Source organism: Leptodactylus fuscus, chromosome 5 (genome assembly GCF_031893055.1).
Source record: "Leptodactylus fuscus isolate aLepFus1 chromosome 5, aLepFus1.hap2, whole genome shotgun sequence".
NCBI lineage: Eukaryota > Metazoa > Chordata > Amphibia > Anura > Leptodactylidae > Leptodactylus > Leptodactylus fuscus.
In genome coordinates, this window is record NC_134269.1 from 158,479,729 (window position 1) to 158,499,998 (window position 20,270).

Below are 20,270 nucleotides of genomic sequence, written 5' to 3' on the forward strand. Positions count from 1 at the left end.
AGTAGTAGTAGTAGTAGTAGTAGTCTCAGTAGTAGTAGTAGTAGTAGTAGTAGTAGTCTTAGTAGTAGTAGTAGTAGTAGTAGTAGTAGTAGTAGTAGTAGTAGTAGTAGTAGTAGTAGTCTCAGTAGTAGTAGTAGTCTCAGTAGTAGTAGTAGTCTCAGTAGTAGTAGTAGTCTCAGTAGTAGTAGTAGTCTCAGTAGTAGTAGTAGTCTCAGTAGTAGTAGTAGTCTCAGTAGTAGTAGTAGTCTCAGTAGTAGTAGTAGTCTCAGTAGTAGTCTCAGTCTCAGTAGTAGTAGTAGTAGTCTCAGTAGTAGTAGTAGTAGTAGTAGTAGTCTCAGTAGTAGTAGTAGTCTCAGTAGTAGTCTCAGTCTCAGTAGTAGTAGTAGTCTCAGTAGTAGTAGTAGTAGTAGTAGTAGTCTCAGTAGTAGTAGTAGTAGTAGTAGTAGTCTCAGTAGTAGTAGTAGTAGTAGTAGTAGTCTCAGTAGTAGTAGTAGTAGTAGTAGTAGTCTCAGTAGTAGTAGTAGTAGTAGTAGTAGTCTCAGTAGTAGTAGTAGTAGTAGTAGTCTCAGTAGTAGTAGTAGTAGTAGTAGTAGTCTCAGTAGTAGTAGTAGTAGTAGTAGTAGTCTCAGTAGTAGTAGTAGTAGTAGTAGTCTCAGTAGTAGTAGTAGTAGTAGTAGTAGTCTCAGTAGTAGTAGTAGTAGTAGTAGTCTCAGTAGTAGTAGTAGTCTCAGTAGTAGTAGTAGTAGTAGTCTCAGTAGTAGTAGTAGTCTCAGTAGTAGTAGTAGTCTCAGTAGTAGTAGTAGTCTCAGTAGTAGTAGTAGTCTCAGTAGTAGTAGTAGTAGTCTCAGTAGTAGTAGTAGTAGTCTCAGTAGTAGTAGTAGTAGTCTCAGTAGTAGTAGTAGTAGTAGTAGTAGTAGTCTCAGTAGTAGTAGTAGTAGTAGTAGTAGTAGTAGTCTCAGTAGTAGTAGTAGTAGTCTCAGTAGTAGTAGTAGTAGTAGTAGTAGTAGTCTCAGTAGTAGTAGTAGTAGTAGTAGTAGTAGTCTCAGTAGTAGTAGTAGTAGTAGTAGTCTTAGTAGTAGTAGTAGTAGTAGTAGTAGTAGTAGTAGTAGTAGTAGTAGTAGTAGTAGTAGTAGTCTCAGTAGTAGTAGTAGTCTCAGTAGTAGTAGTAGTCTCAGTAGTAGTAGTAGTCTCAGTAGTAGTAGTAGTCTCAGTAGTAGTAGTAGTCTCAGTAGTAGTCTCAGTCTCAGTAGTAGTAGTAGTAGTCTCAGTAGTAGTAGTAGTAGTAGTAGTAGTCTCAGTAGTAGTAGTAGTCTCAGTAGTAGTCTCAGTCTCAGTAGTAGTAGTAGTCTCAGTAGTAGTAGTAGTAGTAGTAGTAGTCTCAGTAGTAGTAGTAGTAGTAGTAGTAGTCTCAGTAGTAGTAGTAGTAGTAGTAGTAGTCTCAGTAGTAGTAGTAGTAGTAGTAGTAGTCTCAGTAGTAGTAGTAGTAGTAGTAGTAGTCTCAGTAGTAGTAGTAGTAGTAGTAGTCTCAGTAGTAGTAGTAGTAGTAGTAGTAGTCTCAGTAGTAGTAGTAGTAGTAGTAGTAGTCTCAGTAGTAGTAGTAGTAGTAGTAGTCTCAGTAGTAGTAGTAGTAGTAGTAGTAGTCTCAGTAGTAGTAGTAGTAGTAGTAGTCTCAGTAGTAGTAGTAGTCTCAGTAGTAGTAGTAGTAGTAGTCTCAGTAGTAGTAGTAGTCTCAGTAGTAGTAGTAGTCTCAGTAGTAGTAGTAGTCTCAGTAGTAGTAGTAGTCTCAGTAGTAGTAGTAGTCTCAGTAGTAGTAGTAGTCTCAGTAGTAGTAGTAGTCTCAGTAGTAGTAGTAGTCTCAGTAGTAGTAGTAGTCTCAGTAGTAGTAGTAGTAGTAGTCTCAGTAGTAGTAGTAGTAGTAGTCTCAGTAGTAGTAGTAGTCTCAGTAGTAGTAGTAGTCTCAGTAGTAGTAGTAGTCTCAGTAGTAGTAGTAGTAGTAGTCTCAGTAGTAGTAGTAGTAGTAGTCTCAGTAGTAGTAGTAGTCTCAGTAGTAGTAGTAGTAGTCTCAGTAGTAGTAGTAGTAGTAGTAGTAGTCTCAGTAGTAGTAGTAGTAGTAGTAGTAGTAGTCTCAGTAGTAGTAGTAGTAGTAGTAGTAGTAGTCTCAGTAGTAGTAGTAGTAGTAGTAGTAGTAGTCTCAGTAGTAGTAGTAGTAGTAGTAGTAGTAGTCTCAGTAGTAGTAGTAGTAGTAGTAGTCTCAGTAGTAGTAGTAGTAGTAGTAGTCTCAGTAGTAGTAGTAGTAGTAGTAGTAGTAGTAGTAGTAGTAGTAGTAGTAGTAGTAGTAGTAGTAGTAGTAGTCTCAGTAGTAGTAGTAGTAGTAGTAGTAGTAGTCTCAGTAGTAGTAGTAGTCTCAGTAGTAGTAGTAGTCTCAGTAGTAGTAGTAGTCTCAGTAGTAGTAGTAGTCTCAGTAGTAGTAGTAGTCTCAGTAGTAGTAGTAGTCTCAGTAGTAGTCTCAGTCTCAGTAGTAGTAGTAGTAGTCTCAGTAGTAGTAGTAGTAGTAGTAGTAGTCTCAGTAGTAGTAGTAGTCTCAGTAGTAGTCTCAGTCTCAGTAGTAGTAGTAGTCTCAGTAGTAGTAGTAGTAGTAGTAGTAGTCTCAGTAGTAGTAGTAGTAGTAGTAGTAGTCTCAGTAGTAGTAGTAGTAGTAGTAGTAGTCTCAGTAGTAGTAGTAGTAGTAGTAGTAGTCTCAGTAGTAGTAGTAGTAGTAGTAGTAGTCTCAGTAGTAGTAGTAGTAGTAGTAGTAGTCTCAGTAGTAGTAGTAGTAGTAGTAGTAGTCTCAGTAGTAGTAGTAGTAGTAGTAGTAGTCTCAGTAGTAGTAGTAGTAGTCTCAGTAGTCTCCTCTTTCATGGTGTTGTACATTTGAGGGTTTACATACTATACACAAAACAAGTATAATACTAACTATGACCGACTGGTTCAGAGGGCTCTGCCTGCAACGACTTACAAACTGTGTATTGGTTATTACCAGTACACAATTTATGGTGAAACCGATATGCTATGGCATCAGACAGGGATATAAGCGCTCGTGTAGTGCATTGTGAACATGGCCTATAGAGGACAATGACTCCACCAAGTTACTGCAAATCAGTAGATCAAGGCCAAACGTTAAAGAAATGCAGCATTTTAGGCTGTTGCCAAAATACACCTGAAAAACACTGATGTTATAGTCCCAGCAAAATAAATGAAATTTGAAAAAAATAAATAAATAAAATGCAACCATGTGTGGTTTTGAAAAACGCAGCATGTTATTTTATTTGTGGAAACGCTGCAGTTATTCCCCATTGACTTTAATGGGGTGAGATACAAACTGTAGCAAAAAACAGTGTCTAATTTTGTTGCAGAAACTCTGCAAAACAAATAGCAAAAGACTATGAAAACTTCTATGGAAGTGATTTTAATTTTTTTTATTTTAAAGCAGGGCTTCCTGTTAACTTTGTCCTTATTCTAATTAAGACTCATATGATTGTCATCTGCCCTTTACTACAAGGCTACATCCTGCACTAACTTCAGTTAATGTCACCTGTATGCCATCTCCGCATAGCTATTGTCAATTAGAATGTAACCTTTTCTTCATGCAGGAAGCAATGTAATGTATTATAGGTTATGACTTATTAACTATAAAATGACTTTTATATTTATTTTTTCCATAAGGCACTATTAATGAAGATTGATTCGTTCCATTATATACAGCTGGGAACAGTGTACCGGTAAGTCAAACACCCACTGGTATCTGTTTCACATCCCTTCCTTCTTTCATTGTTACTGCTGTAGACGGCTCCAAATGAAAATGAGGGTTCCTATGTAGAGTACGGCTGTTTATGACATGAACTATTATGTCCGATTTAGTCTGGTGTAACTACAAAATGAGTAGAATATGGTATGTCATTCCACCCACCTCCAGTCCACACTTTGGGGATGTTCCGGCAACAACTCAGCTGCAGAGAGTCTCCTCGCCAAGGAGGCTTAAGAAGTCAGCTCCAACAGCAGAATGTGGGGAGAGCTTGGCTGGAGAGCCAAAGAGAGAGGTCGTTTTTTGGAGCTGTGAATAGGTAACCTATTCTGTGTTGAGTTAGAGCCTAGCCGGGCAGGGATTTATGTTTGTATTGTTTCCTTTTGTTGCTGCACTACCTGTTTGAGTGAAAATAAACTCTACCTTTGTTTTGGACTAAAGAAACTGGACTTGTGTGTCTATGCCACCCCACCTAGCAACCCCAGACCCTGACTAACTATATATATATATATATATATATATATATATATATATATATATATATATATATATATATATATGTGTATTAGAGAAAGGTATTTTACTGTATAGTTTAATCCAAGACGCTCCAAAATCTTATGCTATTCCTAGTACAGTATCATGAATGATGACAAATATCTACTTGATTCTTTGTCCTAATCTACACATTAATTATTTGCATCAGTAATGTGACCAAAAACTAGGAGTAGAGACTCAGAGCTGGTGCAGGTCTTTCCATTATACTTACCCCGTTTTGGCTCACAATCACTGATGCAAGTCACGGATATATAAATATGGGCCAAGTTTGGTGGCTGGCATATTGATTCATATTTACAAACTGACTAAGACAAAGAGCCCAATATTACACAAAAATGTAAACTAAAAAATATTTCCAACAAAGGTCTAGTGATAGGTCTAGCCTTATGGATCTGTGGTTTAACTAGCCGTATCCAAACTCTTTTAGGGGCCTCAATGGGGGGGAAGGGGGAACTCGCTGAGAAATGGGTTCATTGAGTCTCCTCTCTAGAGCTCCCAGCTCTGTCCAGTTGTTCAGTAAAGCAAGTGCATATACCCTGAAGTTGAAGTGAAGTACTCTGGCTTCAGTGAACATGTGCATAGGTGCCAGGAGCCGGATAAGTATAAGATAAAGAATAGAGAGAGTGGCACTACTGAAATCTGGAGGCTAAAATCAGAGGTTCTCTTTTAACCATTGCCATCTTTTTGGTGCCCATTGTACATCTAAGTCACACTGCTGTACCACTATGGATATTTTGCTGTGTGATATGGTGAATTTTTTTTTTTTTTTTTAACTGCTGCCACAGACTACTTTAGTATACAGTATTAGGACCGTATTTGAGATACTAAACCATCAGGCCTTAAGAAAATGTGGGTGGTACCAGTGTTGACCTCTCCATAACAAAGCTCTGTACAAACACTTGTGAAGAATGAAATTAGCATTCAGAACTCAATTGCACTATCCAATTCTGAATGATGGAGTCAGGTATATTGTAGCTCATGCAGGCAGTTTAAGGTAACAACCCGATACATCAATTCAGTAACTATACAAAGCAATTTTAAGGGGGATATCAATACTCTGAATATACCAGAAGCAAACATCTTACCCCACACAGCAGTCAAGACCACAGCATAAGGTTCCACACTCATAGCTCTTGTCAGTGTGATTGCTCTACAAATTGCAGTCCTATAGGGTGTTTAGGCAGTCATTTATTTCGCCATTATGCTTTCATGTATTACTCCTTTCCTTCCATCTTGCCAACAATTGTGTGTTATATTAAACTGTACAAATGTTTCTCATCTGCAGGAAGATGCATAGCCAGGTAGAAGGCTTACACAATAACCAACAAAAAAAATCGCCGGACATGAACAAAATATATTGTGTGCAGGATCCAGCCCTGATTGCACCATGTTTGGAGTTAAATAAAGGAATTTTGGACCCCAGTTGACACAGTGCTTGTGTCTGTCTGCTGGCTAGTCTCTAAGTCTTCTACCTGGCTTTGTTTCCATGTCTGGAGGTTTCGTGTGATGGTTTCCAGACGTCTGCCGCTACAGAAGCCGACCTTATCTTAACCACCTGTCTACTTAGTTGTTATGACTTCTCACAACAAAAGAAAGTGAGCGTAGTCTCATATATAAAATGGACCAATGGAAAGCCATGAGATATTACAAATGAGCTTGCCATATAGAACCTCCAGTTCTTGTCCAAGGTCTTTTTACGTAAGGTACTCTCAGATAGGCTATGGGGGATTAATTCCCAGTTACACCTGGGAAAGTATAGACTGCAAGATGGTGCATGGAGAGATTCTTTGGATGCAGAAGCATTAGGCTACGTGCACACATCAGTGTGCATGTTCAAGGACCCATCTGTGTGCCGTCTGGGCCTTCCACGGGCCTAAACTTTTCAATGAATGAGCACAGCCTGCAAAACAGACAAGGATAGCAGCTGCCCTGACTAAAAAATACGGTTATGTACACATAGCCTTAAGGAAAGAACACACTTTCTGGGGAGGGGGGGGGGGGGTGTTTATGTAGTTTTTTGAAGCAAAACCTGACATCTCACCACTTCTTGCATTTGAATTTGTGTCTGTGTGCTCTGGGGTATGTTTACATTGTGGAAACAAAATGGAATTGGAGGCAGACTTTTGCCCCTCCGGCTTGCCCTGACATTGATCCCCCCCCCCACCACCACCCCCGTTCAGGCTCATATGAAGTGTGTGTATTCTAAAGGCAGAAAATGAAAAGAAATTTGAGGTCCTCTTTATTTACTGCTCCTCTAATGAATCGGCCTGTTCAGTGCAGAGTCTTGAGCTACAGGACACCATGACTAAGTCAGTCATGGAATCGGTGGTAAAATTTCAGCAGGATGGTTGGGTAGTTCAGCGTCCTGCATCAATCTCTGCTTCCCATTGAAAACTATCAGAAGTGGAATCTACTGCTGATTTTGTGGTCTCGGTCTTAGGGTAAGTTCACACGGGGTTCTTTGGATCGGAACCTGAGGCGGAGCCGCCTCAGGTTCCGATACAAAAACAGGGTAGCCGTGACGGAAAGCCGTTGCACTGCACAGGCATCCAGCCACGCACTCTGCTCCGGATTAGGCCCAATGAATGGCACTAGTGCGGAGGAGGGAGTGTCTTCAGGCGGATTCACGAGGCGACTCGGCCTGAAGAATGAGCATCTCGCTGCTTTTTTACGGGAGCAGTTTCTTCCGGCCTGAGCAGCTCCCATTGATTTCAATGTGTGCCATCTTTTTGGTCAGGGTTTTCAGGTGGATACAGCCTCAAAAACCTGACCAAAAAAACTCAGTGAACTTACCCTTCTGGAGGATTTGTTACAGTTTTCTTTTGATGCTGTTTAACTTAAACCCTAATGTTTGCGCTCTCCTATGTGTGATATTGGCCATAAGATTGAAAGAAATGTGAGTTGTTTAATGGTACGTTTCTTTTCGTTTTAGATTATACATACCAAACTGCATGTGAATAGGATTGCAAAATTAATTGTTACATACTGTACTTTCCAAGCCCTAACTTGGCTAAGAAATGTAGTCTGGAATGAATACAAATGGTAGCGCATGTGTTCACCTCTGTTCTGTAATTAAAAGTTGCTCAATAATGAAATAATCTCTTAATCTGTAGTTTGAAACCGTCTGAGATCCAAGTCTCTAAAGTGTTCTGTATTGTTAGCAATTAAACCAATCCTTTTTCTTTCATGGATTAGATCTAAAATCTTTTTTTTTTTTTTTTTTTTTTTTTTTTTTTATTTAAATAAAGAATTGGGTTTGGATGGTGTCCAGCTGCATTATCCCCTTATAATCAATGCATAGGGAGCCCCATCTATTTATAAATCTCATTCTGAGCCACATGAAATGCTTGGATACAGATCATTTTGAACGCCTCTGAAATCTTTTCAGGGTCTTGCTGGGAAGTCTCTTGTGACTGTATAGATGAGAAGTCCAAGTGACCATAATGTAGGAGATCCAGGAAGACTGAACCGTAAATGCAGGGCAAATACATGCAGCCAAGTAGCTAAAACAGAAGAACAATCTATGAACATAGTCAATACAGCTGCTTGCTGTCTGTGAATAGTATCCCATCTGTGATCACAAAAGTCGATAAAAGTACATAGAAGACTTTTCATACATGGTAAACTGAGTTTTGCAGAATCCTCAGTCCTTTGCACAAAGCAACAGATTGCACATGTGCTCAGGCTGTGAGGAGATTCAGCCACTCCCACCTACAACTTACTGTGAAGACAGAACCTCCCCTCCAGAGGTTGTTATTCTATCTCCTACCTATTGATAGACTTCCCTGGTAACAAAGGAGTGAGCTGCAAAATAGCTCAAAGGGAGACACTGAGTAGAAGGAACTTTAGTTTGTTTTTGTTTTGGGGCAGATATTGCTACATTGTTAAAGTACATTACATTTTGGTCCAGAATCATATGCTCTATGAAATTAGACTAAGTTGTTTAAAAAGTTGGTGACCAGTTAAACAACGTATGGAATAAAAACCAGCTCCAAATACATGTTAAATGTATTAACATTTACCCCGAGCAAAAATAAGTTAAACAGAACCAAAAAAAATAGAAAACTTTGGCATGAGAGCGATAATGGCCTACCTTTTACCAATGCTAAAATTGCTCCCGAATTATCACAGTGACCGATGTTGAATGATAACTGAACAGTCTACAGATGCTCCAGGGTTAAGTCTGCACCACCTATTAGTTGACTGACTTTGAATCAGAATTTTAATAAATAATCATTCTTTGACTTTGTATGACACTTTTGGGCCAGATGGTGCAAAAAAAACCCATGCCAATTGTATTTGTTGAGTGAGTCACAAAACCTATCACTATATCTTACTAGATGCTCCAAAAAGTACCACATTTTGGCATAATTTATGCCAGGGTTGAGTTGAAAACACAATTGTTAAGGATTCGGAGGTAGCACCGTGTGAATAGTTAGTACCAGACACTCTGATCAAAATGGCAAAGCACAGCACTGAGTGTCTAGCACACCCCGGGCCACCCCAACCCTTCAGAGATGTTCACCAGAACCCCTGATGATGGGGATGGACTTTAAGGTTACTGTCAGGCAGGCCGGTACGGGTCAGGGAAAGTTGGATATACAGCGCACCCCTAGTTACAGCATAACCAGAAACTGGAATCACTTACAAGCAGGTTTTCAGAGTTGACGTGAAGGTCTAAAGAAACAGAAGGCAGTGGTTGGCGGTAGCCAGTATGTGGCAGTAGTGCACCAAAGAGTAGTCGTCCAATCCAGGTAGTCAACGTGAGGTCAGCGCAGTATAGATGGTAATCCAGAAGAGAGGTCAAGCAAGCTGGGTCGGTAACAGGAAGGCAGAGCGGTACAATAACATGTTCAAGGAGCAGAGGTCTAAAGGCAAGCCGGGGTTGTCAACAGGAGATGGCACAGTACAAAATTGGGAGGCAAAGTCATGATGGAAACTGAGAGGACCATTCCCCCACATGGTTGGTGCAAAGTTGAAAGCATTGCTTAAGAAGTCTGCCTGGTGCAGCATTTGAAGTGTTTTCCTGATGAGAATATTAATGGACTATTTGGAAGGACCATCAGTATCAGATTGGGTTGTTTATAGCGGGTTTCCTGGATATATAAGTAAACATTCTGGACGCCAGGCTTTCTATGATTTCACTTGAACTTTGGATAAATAGGAAGTTCTAACACAATTGAGTGAGAAGAGATTATTTCCAACAACTGTATCCATCCAACATGCAGTAGTAGTGGTATCCCTGTCATAGTGTGTTGCATATAGTTCCTTCAGAAATGTAACCACATCTGAAGAGATCACATTCTGGTTCAGCATTTGCGTACATTGTTAGTCCATGGATTTGTGTTTCTAATATGTATTTATCAGGTCCCCTGCAGTTGGTAAGCCATATTATGTCATGTAACTATGGAAGTAGTTAGTCTTGTAATGCTTATGACCACGGGTAATCTACTTAAATGTAACTTTCCTTTGCTAATATTTTAACACTAAAATGCATTCCTTGTTTTCAGGAGTATACAGCGAAAAGATAGTTATGGGCTACTATACAATCTATAAGGTCTATGGATGAAGTGCTTTATGTGTGACTAGTTTGTAGTAGGAACAATGTCCCTGACTTACTGTTGACTAGACTCTGGTGTAAACTTGACACACATTTGCAATTTAATGCATCTTGTTTGGGCTAAAAAAAAATTCTACTTTCTAGACATTTGGGTGTGGAAATGATCTACAATGCGCCAAAATTGTGGCTTAAAGTAAGATAACTAAAGCATGGCATATATGTGGACTAGAGTGTCTAATAGCACATCAGACTTATCATTCAGTATCAATCGCTGTGATAAATCTGGTGCATTTTCAGACTGCCTGTCTGAATTTTCACTAACTATTAGTAAATCTGTGCCAGCGTCAGTCTGCTTAATATCATGCTGAATAATATGATTTTGCAATTCCATGTTTTCAGTCTGTAAACTAGAATACGGTCTGCTTTCTAGTATCATAAGTCTCAGCACTGTCAAAGGGTTTAAAGCCAGGATTAGCAACTTTAGACGTTTTAGTTATTGTGAAACTATACTACCCAGAATGCACTTTTGCTCTGCTGTTTACAGAACTTTCACAGAAGTGATTGATCTCTGGTTTCAGGGACACTTCAAGTGCTTTAAAATCCTCCAGTGCAATACTTTTCGTGAAAATGGTTCTACATAATACATCTGTTAGCGATTTAGAAAGGAAAATTAACCGTATATAGATATAGTGGAGCTTCAGTCTGGTTGTGGCTACTGTGCAAGTCTGCTCCTGGTACACTTGCTACACTCCTGAGTGTTGCAGTCTTAGGCCGGGGCCCCACGGGATGTAAACGCCGCGATTTTGCCCGCAGCAGTGACGCTGTGGGAAAATTCGCAGCGTTGTACAGTGCAGGCAAAGTGGATGGGATTCATGCAAATCCCATCCCCACTTTGCGGAAAAGATCGCAGAGTAGACACGCTGCGATTTGCAAAGCCTTTGCGGTTTTGCAAATCGCAGCATGTCCATTATATCTACGGAAATGCCGGTGGCTTTCCCGTAGATATAATGGGAAGAGAAAGTCCGCGGAGGAAAACTCTGAACTTTCTCTTAAAAGCGCTGTGGAAAGAACCGCAATGCAATCACGCAGCGGTTGTTCCCGCAGAGCTTTATCACTGCGTTTACGGCCTGTGGGGCCTTAGCCTTACTCTCTATATAAATTGGCATTGAGGCTGCTGTAATCACAGGACTTCATTTATAATGTAGTATAAGCATGGACAGTATAAATGAGCTAGTAGGTGCATGCTTGCCAATATTTTAAAATGGTGGTATATAGAGTACATACAGTGTATATAGAGTACATACAGTAGTATATATGTGTACATACAGTGTATGCTTTCACACTGTCTGACTACCTCAGTTTACCTCCGCCCCCAAATTAGCGTGTAGCTCCGCCTACCACATAGCGTGATCCTATGGGACAGCTGATGGGATGTCATCAAAGGTCCTCAAACGTAGTGTGTGTATAAATTCGTACTTAACAGTCATGTAGTGATGTAATTTACCGGGATAAAAAGAAGCCTATATGTTAATCGGGGTTCCTATCTATCTATGTGCCAAATTTCAGCCAAATCCGTTCAGCTGTTTTTGTGTGATTGTGTCACAAACATACAAACTTTCACATTTATAATTATAAATATATATTAGTAGGATAGGAAGGATATATATAGTGTATATAACATTTATTTTTATGTCAACTTTTATACATACAGTATTTTTGTACCTGCTATATCAAATAAGCCTAGAACTTATTTTGGCTACCAATTTTCCATGCACTATTAAGACTTTTGATGGTCCACTATGCTCTGTTTAACATATGTCCCTGACCTATAATGGGTTTAGCAAGTCTTATTTGGAATACTGCTCGTTTTTATAAAGGCATATGGATATTATGTTGCAAAACTGATGCCTACAGAATAAAACATTCTCTAGTCACCATTGTAATTGTAGTGTATATTAAAACAGTTATCTTGGGTACATCTACTGTTTGTTTGCATTGTCATGGAATAAAAGAAATGTAGTCTCCTACCTCCTGTAAGCCATTATAAAATCCCATATTTTAATAAAAGACTGTACACTATAATTCAGTGTCATTTATTTTTAGAGGCTTTGATGTTGTACCAGATTCTGAGGTCATTGAAATGTATCAAGGTTCCCATGTACCATTGGAACAGATGAGTGACTTTTATGGAAAGGTAAACTTATTATTCTTATTAAACATTTGATTCTTTCCTGCACTGTAGATCTTTATCCCTGGTAAATGTTGACATGGACATGCCAGATACATACTGTAATCTCTGTGGTTATTATTAATGCAATTGTTAATGACTCTTGTGGTGTCCTTATTAGAAACAATAATAAAAAACCTGCAGATCCTAAAGGCTTTGTGCTTGAGATCTAGAATTGTTCTTGTCCCTTCTCATGTACCGGCACACCCAGTATGTAATACATACTCAGACACATTAGTGATCCTGTTCTAACAATTTTTAAAGGGCAAAGTACTATATTGCTGCCTTGCTGTAATTCTTTTCTATTTTGTCTTGACAGAGCTCAGAAGGGAACACCTTGAAGCAATTCATGGATATATTCTCATTACCAGAGATGACATTACTGTCCTGTGTCAATGATTATTTCTTGAAAAACAACATAGATTATGAGCCCGTACATCTGTATAAAGATGTAAAGGTTTGTATGATATAATAGACTACTGATATAAGTAATTGTACATAAACTTCAGTGTTTGCTGCGCTTAACAACATGGATGCTGAATTAAGGGGCATATATAGGTTTGCTATCGTGATTCTGAGAGCTTTACAGATGGTGATCATGAAGGGGTTATATTAAAGGGATCCTATAACTAAAAACACTTTTTTTTTTTTTTTTCTAGGTACCATGTCGGAATAGCCTTAAGAAAGGCTATTCGTCTCCTATTTTTTGTCGTCTTCTCCGCGCCGTCATTCACCTACAATCTCGGTTCTTGTTGGTATGCAAATTAGCTCTCACAGCACTGGGGGCGGGCCCCAGCGCTTAAACAGCACTGGGGGCATCCCCAATGCTGCGAGAGAACTCTCTCCAACGCCGCCTCCATCTTCTTCAGCAACAGCCTCTTCACACGTCGTCTTCCGACACACGGGGGGAAGGGGGGTCCAAATTCAACGCATGTGCAAGTCTGCTCTGCCAGCGGGCCTCAGGCAGAGCCGACTTCACAAGCGGGCGGCCATAGAACTACAGGACCGTACTGCGCATACTTGTGTAAGTGGGCACAAAAAAATGGCCGCCCGAGGGCCACACGGTGGCTCAGTGGTTAGCACTGAAGCCTTGCAGCGCTGAAATTCTGGTTTTTAAAATCCTGCTAAGGGCATAAAAACCATCTGCATGGAGTTTGTATGTTCTCCCCGTATTTGCATGGACTTCCATCCCATATTCCAAAGACATACTGATAGGGCTCACGATGTACATTTTTTTCCCTATGTGGGGCTCACAATCTACATTAAAAAAAAAAAAAAAAAAAAAAAAGGCCGCCCGCATGTGAAGTCAGTTCTGGCCGAGGTCTGCTGGCAGAGCCGACTTGCTCATGCACCGTGCATTCCCGTGCGCCGGAAGAAGATGTGTGAAGAGGCTGTTACTGAAGAAGATGGAGGCGTCGCTGGAGAGAGTTCTCTCGCAGCTTTGGGGATGACCCCAGTGCTGCAAGAGAACTAATTTGCATAACGACAACAACCAGGATTTCAAGCGAATGGCGGTGTGGAGAAGACATCGGAAGGTAGGAGAAGAATAGCTTTTCTTAAGGCTATTCAGACATGTTAGTAAGAAAAAAATAAGTTTGCTAGGATCCCTTTAAACACAAAGCCCTCCCAACTATTGGGGTGCCTGTCTGTGTGTGTTTTCTGTGCCATATCACTTCTATTATTGGATAAATAAGTGTGGTGTTTGTTACATGACAAGCAAGATTTTGGACCTTGAACATATTTATGAAAATGTTACTCATAAATGTAATATCAGGAGGCCGCACATTATACTATCTAGGTTATGATTGTGATCTCTATTGACTGGTTTCTGTGAGGTTTGTTTCTCATTCTATATCAGTTTTTTGTTTTTTCTTTTCACAGGACTCAATTCGAGATGTCCATGTGAAAGGACTGATGTACCGAGCTGTAGAGGCTGACATAGGTAAGTAGGGTCATCTTCTGTGCTTGTTAGCATTATGTACGTGACCTGTACAATAAAATGTATTGGCTGTGGAGCAATGGAGCAGACTTTCTGCAGCTCTGTTCTGCTTGACTGCTTACATTGTTTTATTAGACACAAGCAAGGAGATTATACCTCTTTATGGGTGTTAGGAAATCGTTGAAGAGTGAACTTTATACCAGATTTCACTTGAGACCTGACACAATTCATTTAACATTTCAGCTCGGCCTTTCACGTTCACTTCTCTGTGGCTGAAATATTATAGGTCACTTGTATTTATAAGAAATGTGATTTTTCTTTTATTATTTCTGTCAGGATTCACAATGTCCGGCCTTTATATGGATCTGAAATGTATTAGTCAACTCTATCAACCTTTTGTGGATGAGAAATACTGCCTTATTAAAAACTGCAGAAATGTACTGATAAGGCTAATGGCCCAAATGCCAGCTGCCAGAGGATCCAGGGAACCGCAAACTCTGAGCTCGGTGCATCCAAGGTCTTGGCAGTGCATAAGGGTGCAGCAATAACCAACAAGGAGTAGATTCATCCCCATTAACCCCTGCCAGTCCTTTCCAGGGTAGGGTGAAGGCACACTGACTGCCATTGTGGTCTGGTGTGTTCATAGTCTGAAAAATATTGCCCTTCTTGTTTTTAATTGGTAGTAAATGGTAAATGTGGTTAATGACCTACCCTTTTATTAGGAAAATGGAATTCTGTTTGTGAATGACTCCAAAAGGTGTGCGTATCCCCAAGTAGGCTGGAATTAGAAAGGTTTAGAAACTAAACTATGTATATACAGAAGACTGAGCAGTAGTGGGACACCTGATGAATATTCATGAGCAGTTGTAAAAAAGATAAAACGAGCAAAATTCTGAAGCGTGCAATATAAAGCAAGGCAGAATAAAACTAAAACATTTAGTGCATAATATGTGCGATCTGTTCCTATACAGATTTGGTTCTGGAGTATTCTTTAAAGAGGACCTTTCATGGGTTTGAGCACAGGCAGTTCTATATACTGCTGGAAAGCCGACAGTGCGCTGAATTCAGCACACTGTCGGTTTTCCCGATCTTTGCCCTGGGTAATGCGCTATCGTGCCGGTACCGCAGCGCTTTACAGTCAGAAGGGCGTTCCTGACCGTCTGTCAGGAACGTCCTTCTCCGCAGCAGCGCCTATCGCGCTGTAGAGTGTGAGCGGGGAGGAACGCCCCCCGCTCACCATGAAAGGTTCTCTTTAATCCTATTCAAATAACAACCCATAATACAGTAGTAAGAGGCAGCAGACAAGTTAAAACTCTGTTCAGAATTTTGTAGAAGATCCTCTTTAGAGAAGTCTACAGTATATGTTATTTGTATTGAGGCTTACATGTATATGTTTCATTGTATTTTATTTTTTTCTTAGAGCGGTATATCTGCTATGGAGAAAAAACTCGAGCTGTGTTGGCAAAGTTGGCAAATCACGGGAAAAAAATGTTTCTCATAACGAACAGCCCCAGTAGCTTTGTGTAAGTCCGAATTACAGTGGATTTATTTTGTATTAGGTTATTGCTGTGTAGTAATGTGACCTTGTCTGCGATTGCATCGCAGCTTCAGTGTTTAGTTGTTAGGCCTTATTCACACGAACGTTAAAAACTGCAGTGTGACTGTCATTTTTGGAACACCACATTGATTTCTTTGCATGTACTTTCCTATTTTTATTTGTGTTCACCAAACCCTAAATAGACTTAAGTCTGTGAGAGATCAATGAAAACAGATGCCCCATGGGTGCAAAACTGCCATGAAAAAACTGTCTCTCCATTTTTATTTTTTTTTGTTCCTGTTTTTTTAATTGTCATGTGAATGTGAGTAGACTGAGCTACTGCAATGGTCACTTGTGTCCCTGTTTGCACATTTCGTACATTTAGTGGGTGCACATCTAAAGGCACAACAAGCTGTGGTGGTGTCTGCCTATTGTTTTTATTTTCATACACGGACAAAATGGTAAACTCCTTTGGTATACTGTGGATCTTGTGGGACCAATTCTAATTCAGAGGGATCCATTTTGACTTATTAGAAATCATTTTCCATTGTTTTGATCCTCTTTAATTTCTGTAAAGTGGAGCCCAGGACTCCAATATGAACAGTTGTTGTTTTGTGTGACAGACCCCTGGTGCTATTCAAGTTAATGGAGCAATACCATGCACTGTCTCTATACAATATATTGTGCAGTGCTTTGTATTTAGCAAAGGGGATCGCAGAGTTCACCCAAAAGATGCAACCTTTTCAACCAGCTAATCCTGCTTGTTAGACCCCCACCGATCCTATATTGTTATCCGCATTTTAACATCTGTACAACTGCTGCAAACCCAGTCCCCTTGCTGTTCCACTAAACCTCACTAGAATACCTATAGAACCTATGGGATGCCATAGCCTAGAGAGTTGTCTACAAAATACACAAGTTGAGCTCAGGGGCGGATCCAGGACTGGGCGAGCCGGCCAACCGCCCGGGGTCCCGCGCCCCGGAGCTAACAAAACGCAGATTTGGTCGGTCGGTTAGAAGCGCGAGGCCCTTAAGCTCAACCAGCCCATAAGCAAGCAAAGAGTAAAAGAGACATAGAAATCTGTTATATTGAAATTTCTCACTCCGAAATTATTGTGTCAGTGTGAAATACTTAAAGAAGCCCACAAAAAATGGACTGGGCGACCCCTCTCTCCACACACAGACACACATTGGTGATTCACTCTGTGTCACGTATGCGCCTGAGTAGTGTAGAAGGCGGAGTTAGTTCACATCGCGCCAGTCTTTTGTTCTCGCGTTTGAGTAGTGCTGTTCACGTATGTAGTAGTGATTGTGTGAGTCGGTGTATGTTTATATACATGTACAATGGCCTCTCGCGATCGTGACGTTGGGAGAAAATATATATTGGCTATATTTTACAGTTTTGACCTGCTATTGGCATATTTTATGATAAACCATGTCAACTTTTTGCTTTTGGGTTTAGCTAACCATTTTCAGCACGCTAAAACATGAAAACAGACACAGAAAACGCATTATTTTGTATACAAAAATTCAGTCAATGCGTACTACCTATAGTGCCAACTGATCAAATTATCAGGCTGCTAATTTAGTACATTAGAAACTACTATAATAGTACACAAATAAGGTCAGTTTTATAAGTTGGTCAAACACAGCTAACTAATTAAAAAAAACGCCTCAAAAACGCATTTTTAGGGCTATTTTTTTTTCAAAAAATCCTGGGGGGGGGGGACCCTCAGACCCCCGATAAGTAGGGCCTCGCCAAAGTCAATTGCCCAGGGCCCCGCAAAGCCTGGATACGCCTTTGGTTGAGCTGTACACAAGGTGCGCCAGCAGGTTACATATGTTGGCTATGTAAAAACCAACATGGGGAAAATAATTTTCTGACACTGACAATTGGTCTCTTTGTCTTATTGAATTATATTTATTTGTAAATAATCTGTTTATAATTTTTTTTTTTTTTTTTTTTTTCAGAGACAGAGGAATGAATTTCATTGTGGGGAAAGATTGGAGAGATCTCTTTGATGTTGTTATTGTGCAAGCTGACAAGCCAAATTTCTTCAATGACAAAAGGAGGTAAATGGTTCTTCCAGATTTTTAGCACATTTCACTTGGCTGATATAAAGCTTCATAAATCTGCTTCATGCGTTCAGTTCTGACTCTCGTGTTTCTGGAAACCCATAAAAAAGACCTTTACGTTACCGAGGGCAGAGTTTGGCACATACTGATGTCAATGTTGTGAACCTTTTTTCTACACCTCTACCTGAATTGGCGTGCCAACATCTTCTAGTCCTGTATACTAGGCAGTGACCTGTCCTTTCATATGTGGAAGAAATGCCTCTAAAGGGAACCTGTCATCAACCCCTCAAATCCTAACGTAATACATAATAAAGTAGTGACTGACATGCTGCTTATGTTACTACTTTATGTTGTCGTCCGTAACAGCAGCATAAAGATAATGATAGATTTCCTTTATTTCTGTACAAATCTATCTATTGTGAATGCAAACAAGCAGTGACATTAAATCACCAACTTGTGTTCCCCTTGCAATGGATACAAATCAGATTGAAGCAGCCAATAATAAGGTGGGAGGGGAAGCTTAGAGACCAGCCAAATATACACCATTTAATGTAGCTTGCATCAAAAATGTACAGCCTTGTGTAAATGGTAAACTAACCATATAGCATTTGTGTCTACATGAACGTCAGTACAAGGACATGTAGATAAAAATAAATGCCACTATTTAAGAAAAACATGGAATGTATGTGTCCATGTTTAGTTGTGGGGTTTTTGTGCAGAATGCGGTCATTAGGTCTTAGGACTGTAACTACAGCCTTTAACCCATTAACACAAAAGAAAAATTCTTAAATTAGGGGAAATTCAGGTACATTTTGCAACATGATCCTCTGCAAGCCACTGTGACCAAAACACCTGAAAAGAGTGTATTTTGCTGGAGCTCACTTGCAGGGCCCCTGTAGCTTTTAGCCTTTGGATTGCATTGTTTCCCTATAGGTATAATGGAAGCAGAAAGTCCTCAGAGCAAGCTCTGTGCAGAGCGCTGCGGGTTGCTACGTGGGGTCTTAGCCTTAAGAAACCTTTAATTGTGGCTTAGGTCATGCATTGTGTTATAAGATATGATCGCTTCTAAAGTAGGAAAATTGGCATCTAATGCTTGTATTGAAAAGGGCATTTGTCAGCAGGCACACAACACTATTTATTGTACTGCAGACTTGGCATAAGGATGGCTTCATTCACAATCTGTTAATCTTGTTCAGTAGTACTGATGCAATGAGTAATTGTGGGAATAGTTTTATAAAACGGAACTGGATTCATCCAGGTGGTATGTCTTCAGGGGAGTTATTAAAGGGAGTCTGCCAGCTCCACAATAATATATACTGTTGTAGGGCATGTTAGTGGCATAGTGAGCATACCATTCTCTTTAAATTGAGTAAATAGATATTATTTATTTTTATTTCTTTTAATAAAGCAACAACTATTCATTTTTCAGTTTTCAAGTGCAGTAACACAGCAAAAAACAAAACTAACATTTTTCATGTGTCAAAGTACAATATTACTGCTTAGAAATTCAGCTTTTATTACATATACTGGTGAGCTGTTCAATGAATACGGGGCAAGGCCACATCTGCTGAAGCACGCGCTTTGTTTTGTGATCACCACCAAGTACTATAGACACTGATGGTGTTGATCTGATAAAGGAGGATGCTGCCTCTGTACTGTGCCAGCATCTTTAACCAAATCCTTTGGAACAAGGACGTGGTCAAAGACCTGACTTCCATCATCTACTATGTGCTTTGAGAATCATCAGTTATTTTTTCAGAGAAGGTTCGCACCACTTTTGAATTAACCTCAAAAGAAATTTGTCATATGGATGGCAGCACCATTCCAGGATCGAACATGCCAGCTTACGACTACACAGTCTGTGAAGGCCTTCTGATAGAGTTGTGTCTATCCCTTCATAAGTTGCTACTTTATGGTGTATGAACTGATGAAGGGCCCATTTTGGTGGCAGAAATGCATTTTCATTGGTTACATTTTGTCACCTAGTCATCATCAAATTCCAAATCCAGGAGCTTTTTACCCACATCCTCTGCATCAGCAGCAAGATTGCTATGTGACACAAATGTATGCTCACTATTCACTAATCTTCACTACAGTAGCATATAAGTGGTTTGAAAAACAGTTTGGCTGGTGGTGGAATCCATTTACGGTTTGCCTTGAGACCTAAAATTATTTCTAATCCATATTACTTGATTTTAAAATGAACATCCTGTTTTTGTGTATAAAGAATGGTTGAAGCTTCTCCAAAACTAGAAAAAAGAAGAAGATATTTAATCTCCTAATTCAGATTTTGGAGCTCTGTCTTCAACCGGATTGTCCAAATTTCTGAAGAAAAATCTAATTCTGAATACTTAACAGAAATAGCTGTAAAATCACTAAAATAACTATGAGCTATGGTGTAAAATGAAGCAAGTTTTAATTAGAATTAGATTAGAGGTCTGCTATTGTAATTTTATATGGGTGTTATGATGACTATTGTTCTGTGTAGTGGAACGACAGATATTTTAGGTTAGATAGGTGGTAGGGGAAAAGTAGAATCTTATCTGACCACTAGATCAGACTACATGGCGTTTGGAACCATGATCTTGTATGTTG

At 39.8% G+C, this 20,270-nt stretch overlaps 1 protein-coding gene across 1 annotated transcript in view; it reads left to right on the top strand.

Moving 5' to 3' along the window:
- Nucleotides 1-20,270, top strand: part of NT5DC3 (5'-nucleotidase domain containing 3) — a 47,449-nt gene that overhangs the window by 17,082 nt on the left and 10,097 nt on the right. Inside the window, exons 4-9 of the mRNA XM_075274559.1 lie at nucleotides 3,703-3,758; nucleotides 12,000-12,090; nucleotides 12,443-12,580; nucleotides 14,005-14,065; nucleotides 15,483-15,585; nucleotides 17,571-17,672. Of these exons, the coding sequence (XP_075130660.1) occupies nucleotides 3,703-3,758; nucleotides 12,000-12,090; nucleotides 12,443-12,580; nucleotides 14,005-14,065; nucleotides 15,483-15,585; nucleotides 17,571-17,672 (551 nt within the window). The remainder of the gene's footprint in view (nucleotides 1-3,702; nucleotides 3,759-11,999; nucleotides 12,091-12,442; nucleotides 12,581-14,004; nucleotides 14,066-15,482; nucleotides 15,586-17,570; nucleotides 17,673-20,270) is intronic.